Raw genomic sequence first — 15,272 nt, 5'->3', positions numbered from 1 at the left:
ATCCTATAAATTGTGACGGCGTCGGCGCTGCGCCTGCACGATACTAACAATTGTAAGTGATGCTCATACATGCTTACAATTTTTTGTGAACATTGTACATATTTAATATGTACATTATACATTCTCAAGTAATATTTTTTTTCATATTCGTAAGGTTTTATGTTCATATCCTTAACGAGCTTAACAAGCTAAACGAGCCAGCTCGCGAGTTATATGAGTCGAGCCAATCTTGGATTTGAGCTCGTTATAGTAACGAGTCGAGTCGAGCTAGCTCGTTAACGAAACGAGCTTTAGCAAGTCGAGCCGAGCTGGCTCGACTCGGCTCGAATTCCAGCCCTAACGGAGAAGCTCTAGAAGCACTTCTCTTGTAGTTTTTTTCTACCAACTATTATTTGGACGGGCTTAGAAATTAAGCTGGAGAGAAATTTCAAGTTATGTCTAGCTTTAGCTTATTTTGACCATAAGTTGCAAAGTAAACTAAAAAGAGCTGGCTCTGAACCTAGTTTGGAAACGATGTGCACCAAATCACCCTTGAACGTTTGAACCACGCGGTACAGACACTTTTTGCCCTCCAATGCAGTTCAGCAAACGTCTGCGGACTAGGTTGGACATCTGAATTCCTACAAACCTGAACCAAACCTGAGGGAGCTTTAGGAGAGTTCGGATAATCCATTTGAACCACTATCAGTTGGACCACATGTCCTTCCCAACTCATGTATTTTGTCCTTTAGGTTCGTCTGGCTCACTCCGCTGTCCGGATTTGATGCATACGGTTGAAGGACCAACTCCGCTGACCGCGGACATTTGAGGTGTTCATTTTGATGTACATCATTGGAGTTGCATACAAGTACTTTTTTTACGGACTTAGGCCTATACAAGTAGATGCATGTAAACTATTTAAGAACCTAGGGGGAAGAGAGTATGCTCAAGAGCATAATGGGTTGTGGTGAACTCCTTTCGGCTCCAAAAAGAACACCTATAACTTATGTTAAAAAATCGATCAAACTTTGCACCATTTGACTTTAGACAAAACTTATAAGACTTCATTTTGGAGTTGGAAGGAGTAATGATCACGGAGCGTAGCGAATCTTAGGATGGGCATGGTGCGGAGTCTATTGGGCTAGGATTGGGGAGGAATTCGGTAATTTGTTTTTTACCCAAAAAATGGTATTATTCCAAAATAACTGGCCCTAAATGGCACTCGCCGGTTTCTAAACATAAAGCATGTTTTTTTTCTATTATAATTCAAACATTATAAAATTCCATATCATAGATCAGAATATCAACAACTATAATATACCAATATGGTTCTGAAAAGCACATCCTTTTGATATGATGTAAAATCTCTCTCTCTCTCTCTCTCTCACACACACACACGCACACGCACACGCACACGCACGCCCCCGCGAATATCATGAGCAATTTGAATATTGAGATAGCTCATGAACGCACATCTATGACCATGATCTTTATTGATAGGAAGTCTCTTCTTGCGAATTAGGACTCGGAGATCAAGTCCAAAACAAACCAAGCCGGTCGGGGTACACAATGAACGGACCAACGGTTACAAGGCACTCCATGAGCAAGTCTGGTGCGATACTTACATGGGGCAAGTGAGGCGTGGTGTGGGCACGGCGTAGAGCCGCGTGGCACGTAATGCGGTGAGGCCAAAGATGTCGCCCATGTCAAGCTCCGCGGGCTTCATGCCATCGGGCAGCTCCCAGTTGAATCCGTGCGCGAGCTGCGCGACAGCGAACTCCACCGCATGTTGGCCAAGCCCCTGCGCAGGGCACGAGCGCCGGCCGGACCCAAACGGCAAGAACTCGTAGCAGCCGCCGTTGAGGTCCAGCTCGGCGGCCTCTCCCTCGCCGGGCATGAACCGCGAAGGTCGGAACGTGTCGCCGTCCTTCCAGGCCCCGGGGTCACGGTTGATCGCCCAAGCATTCACCAACACGCGGGAGCCTTTGGGCACAGAGTAGCCACCGACAAAGCAATCTTTAGCAGCCTCGTGGAGGAGTAGTGGGATGGGTGGGTGCATGCGGAGCGCCTCCTTGACGACGCATCTGAGGAAAGGGAGCTTGTCGAGGTCGGTCTCATCCACGGTACGGTGGAGCCCCACCACATTGGCGAGCTCCCGCTGCAGTCGCCGTAGGTCGTCTGGGCTACGCATCATCTCCGCCATCGCCCACTCGGTCATGGACCCCACTGTCTCTGGCCCACCAAACAACATGTCCTGTGTAGATAGCCACATGCAAGTTACCACATACTTTCTCCGTTCCAAAATATAGTGCGTCCTCGGTTCCTGTGCTTCAACTTTGATTATAAATTTAACCAACGAGACCAACTGTGTTGGGAGCAAAAGTTATACCAATGAATTCGTATTCAAAAGAAATTTTCAATTACTCCCTCCGTCCGAAAAAACTTGTCCCTCAAATGGATGTATCTAGCATCAAATTAGTGCTAGATACATCCATTTGAGAGATAAGCTTGGGACAAGCTTTTTCGGACGGAGGGAGTATATATTTTTTGCTCCCGCCATAGTCGGTCTCATTGATTAAATTTATGATTAAAGTTGAACATCAGAAAGCGCGGACGCACTATATTTTAAAACAGAGGGAGTACTATATATAGGAATAATTCTTTATTGCTAAAGGAATTCGGTGATGTTGATGGTAGGTAGTCTCTCTCTCTCTCCCACCCAAAACCGCGTTTGGATTTAACATACTCGATAAGTTATTTTAACTATTGTTAATGTTTTGGGTTCTTTCCCTTAAACACATGAATCTGACAAGGTAAGAACAAAAAAACACACAATGATTTACTTGGCTATTTTTTCATCTGAGAAATACGAGTTGTTGAGAAGACATATTTAGATGCGCGCACAAAAGATACATCTTTTCAAAAAATGCACAAGATACATGGACTTTGAGATTAGGTGTTATATTTAAGAGACAAAAACAAAGAAGACACATTTGAACTTTCTAAAGAAGTTTGACACGAGACTGGAACTCAGACTTAATTTCCTCCCAAATTTGTAGCAAAAGTTCAAGTCATACATAAATTTTCTTTAATGCAATCTAATAATAAAAAATGTACAAATCCCATATTTGTGTATCCTATGATTGCAAGCCTCACTTTCTTATTCTCCACGGTTCCTTTATTCTAAAGGGCACCTTGAAGAATTTTATTTCCATTACAAAATTATTCATGTCTTCAGTGGCAAGGAGTTGTGCATATTAACCTATATTAGCCTTTGATTATACATACTTATGTAGAGAGTGACTATTTTTTACCATTAAATTGGTTTTCAATTGGTACCAATCAAAATTCGCAAAGTTCCTTCCTAGCTCCATCTCACTAAATGTGCTAGGCGAGAGAAGAGAACGGGTCCATGAAGGAATCTTTGTCCAACCGGGAGAAAGAGAGGGGTTTGCATGGAGAATCTTTTATCTCCACCCCTCTGTCCCATGTGCATTGAGTAATAGTGATTTCTTTTTCAAGGAAGTGATTTTTAGGATTTTTATTTGACATTTTTAAAGAGCAGACTTTACCGAAAGAGAGAAAAAAAGAGAGAGTTGCATGTAAAGTTTATGAGAGAAAGATGCGCTGCATGCAAAAAGAGAGAGAGGTCTGCACTACGTCTCAGTCTGTGGGTGGGGGGGGGGGGGGGTGGACAAAAAGAACGTCACATTAGATACAGTCCCTACTAGTCCTAGCGGCAGGAGATTAAGATTTGAGAGCTAACGCCAGTTGCTAATTTTCCATCGATGCACACATCCACATGGAACTGAGCATATATGAATGGCTACGATAGCAGGTACCACGAAGGACAAGCTACAAAAAGAGAGACATGATTCAGGACCATGGTTCAATCGAACCTATGGTCTATGTCATACGATTTAACATCCTACTACATGTGGATCTGTGACATGCATGTCAACTGCATTTTTTAATCAACCATGCATGGATCCTCATGAGTAGACATGCATGTCAGCTGTATTTTTTAATCAACCATGCATGGATCCTTATGAATAGTGCCTAAAAATCAATGGTGTCGAGCGTAGCTTCGGCTGAACCATGGTTCCGTACAACATTTTTGCTACAAAAAACAAATCAAAATTTTGCACCATACAAACAGCGACGAATGGCACTATCATGTTGACCGATTTCCAACTCAGTATAAATAAAAAAATGCACCATACAAACAATGACACACGTCTCTATCAAATAAAAACCAAATTTATGTGATTTCAAACCTCAGTTACAGCATTGCTTGCTATGTTTTTCATGTTTCATAGCATGTGAAAACAATTGTAATGCACGGTTACTTATTCTAGACAAAGATCTTGCGCCAAAAACACAATGAAAATACAACCTACATGAATCTCACCTTTCACCATAAACCATTCAGTGAACAAGTGTATTTGTATTTGTCGTAATACTATTAATACTTATACTCTAAAGATCAAAGGTACATGTCTACTGCGACTCCGTTACTTTGAAATGTAAAAAACACTAAAATACGTATATACACTTTTTTGTGAAGAAAAGACACAAAAGGACATCTAAATACGTATATGCACTTGATGAAACTAGCAACAAACCAAAAATAAAAACAAAAACAATAAGAGGGAAAATAATTATAATAAAACAAGAAATCAGCAACAAGCAAAAAACCACCATCCAAGCCAGAGTATATTACCTAAATAATAGATAATAATTAGGTATCAAAACCACGTAGTAGAAAGTCAATTGACCGAAATACAAAAGTAAAAAAAGAAACTAAAAATAACGAGGATAGAAAGAAAAGGACCAGTGAGTTGAAAAAAGGGATCGTGCATTTTTTAGCACTCCCTTCCCTTCCTCCTTGCGCCGAGCCGCCCGTCTGACATCCGCCAGACCATCAGCCCTCGTCACCTACAGCTGGCGCCACTGCCTCACGCGCCTCGCCTCCGTGCCCAAGCCACCCCTGCTACCCCTCTAACCCTCCACCACCCTTCTTCTCTGATCCCGGGTGCCAACTCCACACCACCAACCGTCAAGGCTCCCACTCGCTGCATCCCCGTCTCCCGCTAGTTAATGGCTTTTTCTGAGAGTATCTACAGCTGGACATAGCAAATATGACCCCTTAAACACCCGTGGACATGTCCGGCCAGTGGCCGGGCGTGTCCGTTTTGAGCCCCCATTTATTCGTCCGCGCAGCCACACTCCTTATTTTTCTTCTCCGGTCACTTGCACGTGATCGGTGGAGATGAAGAGAGAGAAATAAAAGAATGAATAAAGAAAAAAAGGTGGTCTGGTGTGGGGCCGAGTCCTACGTGGCAGAATGCCCGAACGCGCTCGGGCGCGTCCGCGAGCCCTCATATCCTCCCCATATTTGAGATGGATATGAGGGTTCGCGGACAGCCCGGGCATATAGGGATGGTACGAGGGATCCGATTGGGTCACGTTTTTTCTTCTCTCTCCCTTCCGGTCACTGGCCGGGCGTGTCCGCGGGCTTATGTGGGATGATTTGAGGCGTACGGCTGTAGATGCTCTTACTCTTACTCAGGACACTGGCCTCGTCGCCCCCCTCTCCGCCTTGGAGCTCGGCGCCGCCTCGCCTTTCTTCATTAAGGAAAATCGACCGATCTCGTTTTTGTCATTATCAAGCAACTTACAATTACAAATAGCAAACACGTCAAAAAGAAAGAGAGGTGCTAGCCTACATGTACGAGGTTTCTGTCGTAGGATATTGGTCATACTACTCTGCAGATCAAGCCGTCCGTCAGTAGAACTAGTGTGGAGCAGGAGCACACCGCCATGGATATACAGTAAAGAGTAAAGACTGTAAGATGGTAAATACAGTACCAGTTACGTACCATAATCATGGCCTTGGCGTTATCGCGGGTGAAGCGGAGGGCGTCCTCTCTGTGCTTCCCGCTGATTGGGTTTGCCTCGGCGAGAAACGCGAGCAGGCCGTCTACCAAGTCAGCTTCGGGGTCGGCGGCGTTCTTTCCCCTCTTCATGTGCTCGTCGATGATCCTGTCGATAAACTTGTCGAGAGCGCCGCGCGCCGTGCGGAGGCGGCGGTTGAAGCCCCGCCGGCCCACCCAGCCGAGCCACGGGAAGAAGTCACCGATGTGGAACAATCCTAGGAGGCTTGAGAACTCCTGGAGAATGGCGATGAACTCATCCAGCCCATCCTCGTCGCGGGTGCTGAAGGCGGCGCGGAAGATGACACTGACGGTGAGGTTGAAGATGAGCTCGCCGAGGTTGACGGCCTCGCCACAGCGCCTGCTAACGGCGCAGGCCAGCGCCCCGTACCCCTCGCGCACAGCGAGCCACGTCTCGGCGCGGCGTCGGCTGAAGATCTTGGTGACGCAGAGCTTGCGCATCTGCCGCCAGTAGGCGCCGTTGTGCGCGAACGCCATGTCGGAGCGGCCGTAGGTGAGGTAGACGACGGCGATGGTGGCCGGGCGGTTCGAGAGGGCGGCGTCCTGCACGTGCAGCACCTCGCGCGCGTACTCCGGCGTCGACACCGCGTAGACGTGGAGCCTGCCGAGGCGAAGGTGCAGCAGCCCGCCGTACTGCTTCGCTAGCGCCGCTAGGCCGCGGTGTGTCAGCTGGTCCACCAACGCCATGTTGCCGATGACCGGCAGCGGCTTCGGGCCCGGAGGAAATGGCGCGCTGCCCAGCCGCCGCCTCTGCAGAATGACGAAAGCCAGCGAGGCGAGGAACAACCAGATCAGTGGATCCTTGAGAAACTCCGTGCCGACCTTTGCATAGGCCGCCATTGACGATAGCCACGACTCACGAGCTGGATAGCGATAATAGTAATACTGCAAGAGCCCTCCACAGCTATCCGTGTGGATGCATGGTTTATATATTCATCAGTGTTGCTAAATTTCAGTCGACTAAGACTTTGTTATGTCTTAGTCGATATTATATTCGTGAGATCTTGCATGGAGACTGGCGTAATATTTTTTTAGTTTTTTCTTTTAGTTTTTAATCCTATGTCACTTGATACTATATATTTGTTCAACTTTCGAGCCCCTCCCCCTAGGTCTCACAAGTGAATAGTCAAAGAATAATGTTACACCTACAAAAATTTACGTGAGAATTTTACATAAAAATTGACGTGAAAGTAATTAATTGGACCCGGATCAGGGGCTAGGGCCCACCCTCGTTAAATTAGGGTGGCGGGGGGGGGGGGGGGAGATAGAGTTAATAAGGAAGTTTATGTAGGGGCTTCATAAGAGCCCGTGGATGTAGGACTTTCGATAATCAAAAGTGTAAACTTTTTCAAAATTGCTAAACATAAGGAGAGAAGTTACGGATTGTAAGATCATCTTCAACCACAATGGGACGGGCTATCTTGGCGCCTCATTTGTCCAGACGTGTCCCCGGTAGCATGGACTCAACCTTCATTTGTTCGGGTAGTCGAATCCCTCATTTTTCAATCCTCAAATTCATACAAATAAATGCAACCTCGATCATCATATATGTACATAGCATGCACATAGGAACAAAGTTTAACATAGGACATTGTTCAACACTGGAACACATGACAACAAAACACAACAATAAACTAGACTAGGACAATGAAAGTTTCACACCGACGACTGCCCTTGCCCTTGTCGTCTTTGTCACGGTAGTAGCGGCTAAAGAAAATGTAGGGATGGCTGGAACGCCACAGATCTCATAGTCGGAGGACGAGGAATCTGTGGAGGTGCCCTGCGTGGGGTTGCCGGAGTTCGGGGGTGGCCTGGGACGACATAGGTGAGCTGAGCATCATGCGCGACCTTCTCGGTGGCGCGGACCAAATCATTGATGCCATCCGCGAGGACCTTGGTGTTGACTTGACGGCGGCAGCGCGCATTTGATTCCTTGGAGGTGAGGGCCCGCTGCTGGACGACGCGGATGACCGGATTGTCGTTGGATCGGGACGTCACTAACACCGCCTTCGCCTTCTCGCGACAGGCATGGCGTGTCTCGGCCTCATTGTAGCCACCACAGGTGCCGCATAGGCTACATGCATGCAAATCATAGTCGGTCCGAGGATGATGTTGACGCGCGACGGTCAAGCACTCATCGTCGGGGTGGCTCAGACACAGTAGAGACGTTCTATCATCGCGCCTCCTGATGTCTACTACACAACCTTCTTCTTGTAGACTCGTGTTGGGCCTCCAAGCATAGAGTTTTTTTATGACAATAGAAAATTTCCCTCAAGTGGATGACCCAAGGTTTATCAATCCGTGGGAGGCGTAGGATGAAGATGGTCTCTCTCAAACAACCCTGCGGCCAAATAACAAAGAGTCTCTTGTGTCCCCAACACACCCAATACAATGGTAAATTGTATAGGTGCACTAGTTCGGCGAAGAGATGGTGATACAAGTGCAATATGGATAATAAATATAGGTTTTTGTAATCTGAAAATATAAAAACAGCAAGGTAACTAGTAATAAAAGTGAGCGAAAACGGTATTGCAATGCTTGAAAACAAGGCCTATGGTTCATACTTTCACTAGTGCAAGTTCTCTCAACAATGATAACATAATTGGATCATATAACAATCCCTCAATGTGCAACAAAGAGTCACTCCAAAGTCACTAATAGCGGAGAACAAACGAAGAGATTATTGTATGGTACAAAACCACCTCAAAGTTATTCTTTCTGATCGACCTATTGGGCCATTCCTATAAGTCCCACAAATAGCCCTAGAGTTCGCACTAAAATAACACCTTAAGATACACATCAACCAAAACCCTAATGTCACCTAGGCACTCCATTGTCACCACGAGCACCTGCGAGTTTGATTATACGATATGTATCACAATCTCAGATTCATCTAATCAAACCAACACAAAGAACTTCAAAGAGTTCCCCAAAGTTTCCACCGGAGAGTCAAGAAAACGTGTGCCAACCCCTATGCATAAGTTCACAAGGTCACGGAACCCGCAAGTTGATCACTAAAACATACATCAAGTAGATCACGTGAATATCCCATCGTCACCACAGATAAGCACATGCAAGACATACATCAAGTGTTCTCAAATCCTTAAAGACTCAATCCGATAAGATAACTTCAAAGGGAAAACTCAATCCATTACAAGAAGGTAGAGGGGGAGAAACACCATATGATTCAACTATAATAGCAAAGCTTGCGGTACATCAAGACCGTGCCATATCAAGAACACGAGAGAGAGAGAGAGAGAGAGATCAAAAACATAGCTACTGGTACATACCCTCAGCCCCGAGGGTGAACTACTCCCTCCTCGTCATGGAGAGCGCCGGGATGATGAAGATGGCCACCGGTGATGGCTTCCCCCTCTGACAGGGTGCCAGAATGGGTTCCCGGTTGGTTTTTGGTGGCTATAGAGGCTTGCGGCGGTGAAACTCCTGGTCTAGGTTTATTTCTGGGGGTTTCTATATTTACATGATTTTTTGTCGCCGAGAACAAGTCAGGGGGGGTCCACGAGTCAACGGCAAAACCAGAGCACCCTCCCGGGGGTAGGGCGCGCCCTCCACCCTTGTGGTTGACTCGGGACTCTTCTGGCCCAACTCTTTTGCTTCGGGGGCTTCTTCTGATCCATAAAAAATCCCCTTAAATTTTCAGCTCGTTTGGACTCCGTTTGGTATTCCTTTTATGTAAAACTCAAAAACAAGGAAAAAAATAGAAACTGGCATTGGGCTCTAAGTTAATAGGTTAGTCCCAAAAATAATATAAAATAGCATATAAATGCATATAAAACATCCAAGATGGATAGTATAATAGCATGGAACAATCAAAAATTATAGATACGTTGGAGACGTATCAAGCATCCCCAAGCTTAATTCTTGCTCGTCCTCGATTAGGTAAATGATAAAAACAGAATTTTTGATGTGGAATGCTAGCAAGTGCACAAGTTTGATCAATGATAATTTCAATCACTTTTTGTAGCATCGTTATATATCATAACAGTAGCGCATCTCATAAAACTTCTCATGATCAAGTAATAAGCTATTCACATGTTAAAGCATAGATCATAAACTTTCTTGAAAACTAAAAAACTAGGTTCTCAGTCATCAAAAAATTGCAATTCATCTTATTTCCAGCAAGGGGCTATGTAAGAGCTTTGATTTATAAAATCCCACAAACTCAACTATCATATAGTCTTTCATGATTGCTACCACTCAAAGCATATTTTTAGAACAAATAGCATCCATTGAACACAGAGAAAGATATGGGCTTAATGTTTCGCCTCCCAACTTATTTATCATATAGATAATTGTCAACAATAATAATTCATGATCAAATATATTTGAATGGACATATATGCTTAGATCTTTCCCCGTCACATGATGCTTGCCAACTAAAGAGTAGGTTGGAATGATAAGGAATACTATTGACTCTTGCATAAAAGTAAAAGATAGGCCCTTCGCAGAGGGAAGCAGGGATTTGCAGAGGTGCCAGAGGTCGAAGCTTTTAAAATAGAGATTAAAATAATTTTGAGAGGTATGCTTTCATTGTCAACATAACAACCAAGAGTTCCCAATATCTTCCATACTAGATACATTATAGGGGGTTCCCAAATAGAATGGTAATGTTTTTACTCCCCCTCCACCAACAATCACATTCCACGGCTGGTCCGAAACAACGTGTACCGTCCAACTATCAACAATCCGGGGGGAGGGGATTTTTTAATTTATTTGCGATTTTGTTTTTGATCTTTTGATCATAGGACTGGGCATCCCAATTACCAGCCACTCTATCGTGAATGATAAGTGAATAAACACTCATCGTGAGAATAACCCACCTAGCATGGAAGATACTAACAGCCCCTAGTCGCTACATGAGTGATTTGGGCATACGAAACAGATTATTATTTGAAGGTTTAGAGTTTGGCACATTCAAATTTACTTTGGAACGACAGGTAAATACCGCATATAGGTAGATATGGTGGACACCCATGGAAGAAACTTGGTTCAAGGATTTTGGATACACAAGCAGTATTCCCTCTTAGTACAGAAATTTTGGCTAGCAAAAGATTCTAAATAGCAAGCACCACATGTTGGAGGATCCATAACAATATAACTTCTATACAAATATACCCAAGCATAACCCATTATGTTGTCTTCCTTGTTCAACTTCAACTAATATGCTCAAGTTTGAAAATAATTAATGGGGCTCACAATCATAGAAGATGTCCAAGATAATATATTTATATATGAAATCTCTCTTCCTTCAATATTCTTTCATGAATTGTTCAAGTGACCAATACTATGTTTGCTATCTTTCAATAAATTTACCACCTCTACTTCTTATATGTAAATTCATTAATCCCCATGGTATAAGCATATGAAACATATATAATTTCAGATTTATGATATTCAATTCATTCAGCCATTTACTCATAGGATATAAGTGAAGCGCGGGAGTAAATGACAAACTACTCCAAAAAGATATAAGTGAAGATCAATGAGTAGTAAAATAATTATGTAGCTATGTGAAGACTCTCTCTCATAAGGAAAATTTAGATCTGAAGTACTTTATTCAAACATCAAGCAAAAAAATAACATTCTAAGGATAACACATATCATGTGAAGAAGCAAAAACTTTAGGCTCAACCAAAACTGACCGATCATTGTTGAAGAAGAAAGGTGGGATGCCAACCGGGGCATCACCAAGCTTAGATGCTTGAGACTTCTTGAAATATTAATTAGGGATGCCTTGGACATCCCCAAGCTTGAGCTTTTGTGTCTCCTTAATTTCTCTCATATCACAGTTTCCCTAAATTTTAAAAACTTCATCCACACAAAACTCAACAAGAACTTGTGAGATAAGTTAGTATAAATCAATGCAAAACCTTATCATTATCTACTGTAGAAAATTACTAAAATTATAATTTGACATTGCATACTAAATGCCTCTGCATATGTAATACTCCCTTACTCAAATAGAATCATTAAACAAGCAAACATATGCAAACAATGCAAACATAACAGCAATCTGTCTAAATAGAACAGTCTGTAAAGAATGCAAGAGGAATCATACTTTCCTAACACCAAAAATTCTGAAAAATTACCACACTATAGAATTTTTTTGTACCTTATAGTGTAAAAATTTCAAGATTTTATCATGTTCTGACTATTCACCAATATTCAAAACATAACAGCAAACTTACTATTTTCAAACAGCAACATAAAGACTTGTAAAATAAGCATGGTAAAGGCTATACTTGACCTTTTTATTGAACTAAAAGATAGAAAACATGTCTCTTAATAACAGCAAGCAAAGCTAAACAAAAGAAAATGACGCTCCAAGCAAAACTCATATCATGTGGTGAATAAAAATATAGCCTCAAGTAATGTTATCGATGAACGAAGACGAAAGAGGGGATGCCATCCGTGGCATCCCCAAGCTTAGATGCTTAGTTGTCCTTGAATATTACCTTGGGGTGCCTTGGGAATCCCCAAGCTTAGGCTTTTGCCACTCCTCATTCCGTAGTCCATCGAAACTTCATCCAAAACTTGAAAACTTCACAACACAAAACTCAACAGAAAATCTTATGAGATCCGTTAGTATAAGAAAGTAAATCACAACTTTGTGGTACTGTTGTGAACTCATTCTAAATTCATATTGGTGTTATATCTATTGTATTACAATTTCCCCATGGTTCATACCCTCCGATACTACCCATAGATTCATCAAAATAAGCAAACAACACAATGAAAAAATAATCTGTCAAAAACAGAACAGTCTGTAGTAATTTGGAAATTTTCCATACCTATGTAACTCCAAAATTTCTGAAAAATTAAGACAATGTAGAAATTTAGTATATCAATCATGTGTCAAAAATTCAGATCAAAATCACGTTTCATAGAATTTTCAAAATTCCTAGACTGAGAGCAAAAGTTTCTGTTTTTGCACAGAATCAAGTCAGCTATCATCCACACTATCCCAAAGGCTTTACTTGGAACTTTATTGGAACAAAAGCTATAAAAACATGATTACTACAGTAGCCTAATCATCTGAACACATAAAAACAGTAGGGCTAAATATTGGGTTGTCTCCCAACAATCGCTTTTCTTTAATGCCTTTTTATCTAGGCATGATGATTTCAATGATGCTCACATAAAAGATAAGAATTGAAACATAATGGGAGCATCATGAAGCATATGACTAGAACATTTAAGTCTAACCCACTTCCTATGCATAGGCATTTTGTGAGCAAATAACTTATGGGAACAAGGATCAACTAGCACAGGAAGGTAAAACAAGCAAAACTTCAAGATTTTAAGCACATAGAGAGGAAACTTGATATTATTGCAATTCCTACAAGCATATACTCCTCCCTCATAATAATTTTCAGTAGCATCATGAATGAATTCAACAATATATCCATCACATAGAGCATTCTTTTCATGATCCACAAACATAGAAATTTTATTACTCTCCATATAAGCAAATTTCTTCTCATGAATAGTAGTGGGAGCAAATTCAACAAAATAACTATCATGTGAGTCATAATCCAATTGAAAACTAAAATAATGACGACAAGTTTCATGGTTATCATTATTCTTTATAGCATACATGTCATCACAATAATCATCATAGATAGCAACTTTGTTCTCATAACCAATTGGAACCTCTTCCAAAATAGTGGATTCATCACTAAATAAATTCATGACCTATCCAAATCCACTTTCATAAATATTATAAGATTCAACACCCTCCAAAATAGTGGGATAATTATTTCCTATAGTTGACACTCTTCCAAACCCACTTTCATCAACATAATCATCATACATAGGAGGCATGCTATCATCATAATAAATATTCTCATCGAAACTTGGGGGACTAAAAATTTCATATTCATCAAAGATAGCATCCCCAAGCTTGTAGCTTTGCATATAATTAGCATCATGGATATTAAAAGAATTCATACTAACAACATTGCAATCATGCTCATCATACAAATATTTTATGCCAAACATTTTATTAACTTCTACTTCTAACACTTGAGCACCATTTTCCTTTCCATCATTTTCACAAAAGACATTAAAAAGATGAAGCATATGAGGCAACCTCAATTCCATTTTTTGTAGTTTTCTTTAATAGACTAAACTAGTGATAAAACAAGAAACTAAAAGATTCGATTGCAAGATCTAAAGATATACCTTCAAGCACTCACCTCCCAGGCAACGGCGCCAGAAAAGAGCTTCGTTGACGGGATGTGAGTGCCGCTTACCTAGCCTCCCCGGCAACGGCGCCAGAAAAGAGCTTGATGTCTACTATGCAACCTTCTTCTTGTAGACTCGTGTTGGGCCTCCAAGCGTATGGTTTTGTAGGAAAGTAGCAAATTTCCCTCAAGTGGATGACCTAAGGTTTATCAATCCGTGGGAGGCGTAGGATGAAGATGGTCTCTCTCAAACAACCATGCAACAAAATAACAAAGAGTCTCTTGTGTCCCAAACACACCCAATACAATGGTAAATTGTATAGGTGCAATAGTTCAGCGAACAGATGGTGATACAAGTGCAATATGGATAGAGATATAGGTCTTTTGATTTGAAAATATAAAAACAACAAGGTAACTAGTAATAAAAGCGAGCGAAAACGGTATTGCAATGCTTGGAAACAAGGCCTAGGGTTAACACTTTCACTAGTGCAAGTTCTCTCAACAATGATAATATAATTAGATCATATAACAATCCCTCAACGTGCAACAAAGAGTCACTCCAAAGTCACTAATAACAGAGAACAAACGAAGAGATTATTGTAGGGTATGAAACCACCTCAAAGTTATTTTTTCTGATCGATCTATGGGGCTATTCCTATAAGTGCCACAAACAGCCCTAGAGTTTGCACTAAAATAACACCTTAAGATACACATCAACCAAAACCCTAATGTCACCTAGGCACTCTACTGTCACCATGAGTACCCGCGAGTTTGATTATACAATATGCATCACACAATCTCAGATTCATCTATTCAGGCCAACACAAAGAACTTCAAAGAGTGCCCCAAAGTTTCCACCAGAGAGTCAAGACGAAAACGTGTGCCAACCCCTATGCATAAGTTCATAAGGTCACGGAACCCGCAAGTTGATCACCAAAACATACATCAAGTAGATCACATGAATATCCCATTGTCACCATAGATAAGCACATGCAAGACATACATCAAGTGTTCACAAATCCTTAAAGACTCAATCTGATAAGATAACTTCAAAGGGAAAACTCAATCCATTACAAGAAGGTAGAGGGGAGAAACACCATATGATTCAACTATAATAGCAAAGCTCGCG

At 42.1% G+C, this 15,272-nt stretch overlaps 1 protein-coding gene across 1 annotated transcript; it reads right to left on the bottom strand.

Moving 5' to 3' along the window:
• Nucleotides 1-1,272: 1,272 nt before the first annotated feature.
• Nucleotides 1,273-6,824, bottom strand: LOC123097237 (cytochrome P450 84A1). Its single transcript, XM_044518941.1, has 2 exons — nucleotides 5,862-6,824; nucleotides 1,273-2,233 (listed from the first exon to the last, which is right to left on the bottom strand). The coding sequence occupies exons 1-2, from the start codon at nucleotides 6,774-6,776 to the stop codon at nucleotides 1,601-1,603; spliced, it is 1,548 nt and encodes a 515-aa protein (XP_044374876.1). The 5' UTR covers nucleotides 6,777-6,824; the 3' UTR covers nucleotides 1,273-1,600.
• Nucleotides 6,825-15,272: the final 8,448 nt, after the last annotated feature.

This window comes from Triticum aestivum, chromosome 1B (genome assembly GCF_018294505.1).
Source record: "Triticum aestivum cultivar Chinese Spring chromosome 1B, IWGSC CS RefSeq v2.1, whole genome shotgun sequence".
In the NCBI taxonomy this organism is placed as follows: domain Eukaryota; kingdom Viridiplantae; phylum Streptophyta; class Magnoliopsida; order Poales; family Poaceae; genus Triticum; species Triticum aestivum.
Note: the sequence above shows the minus strand (reverse complement) of the source record. Positions and strands in the feature narration are given on the sequence as shown.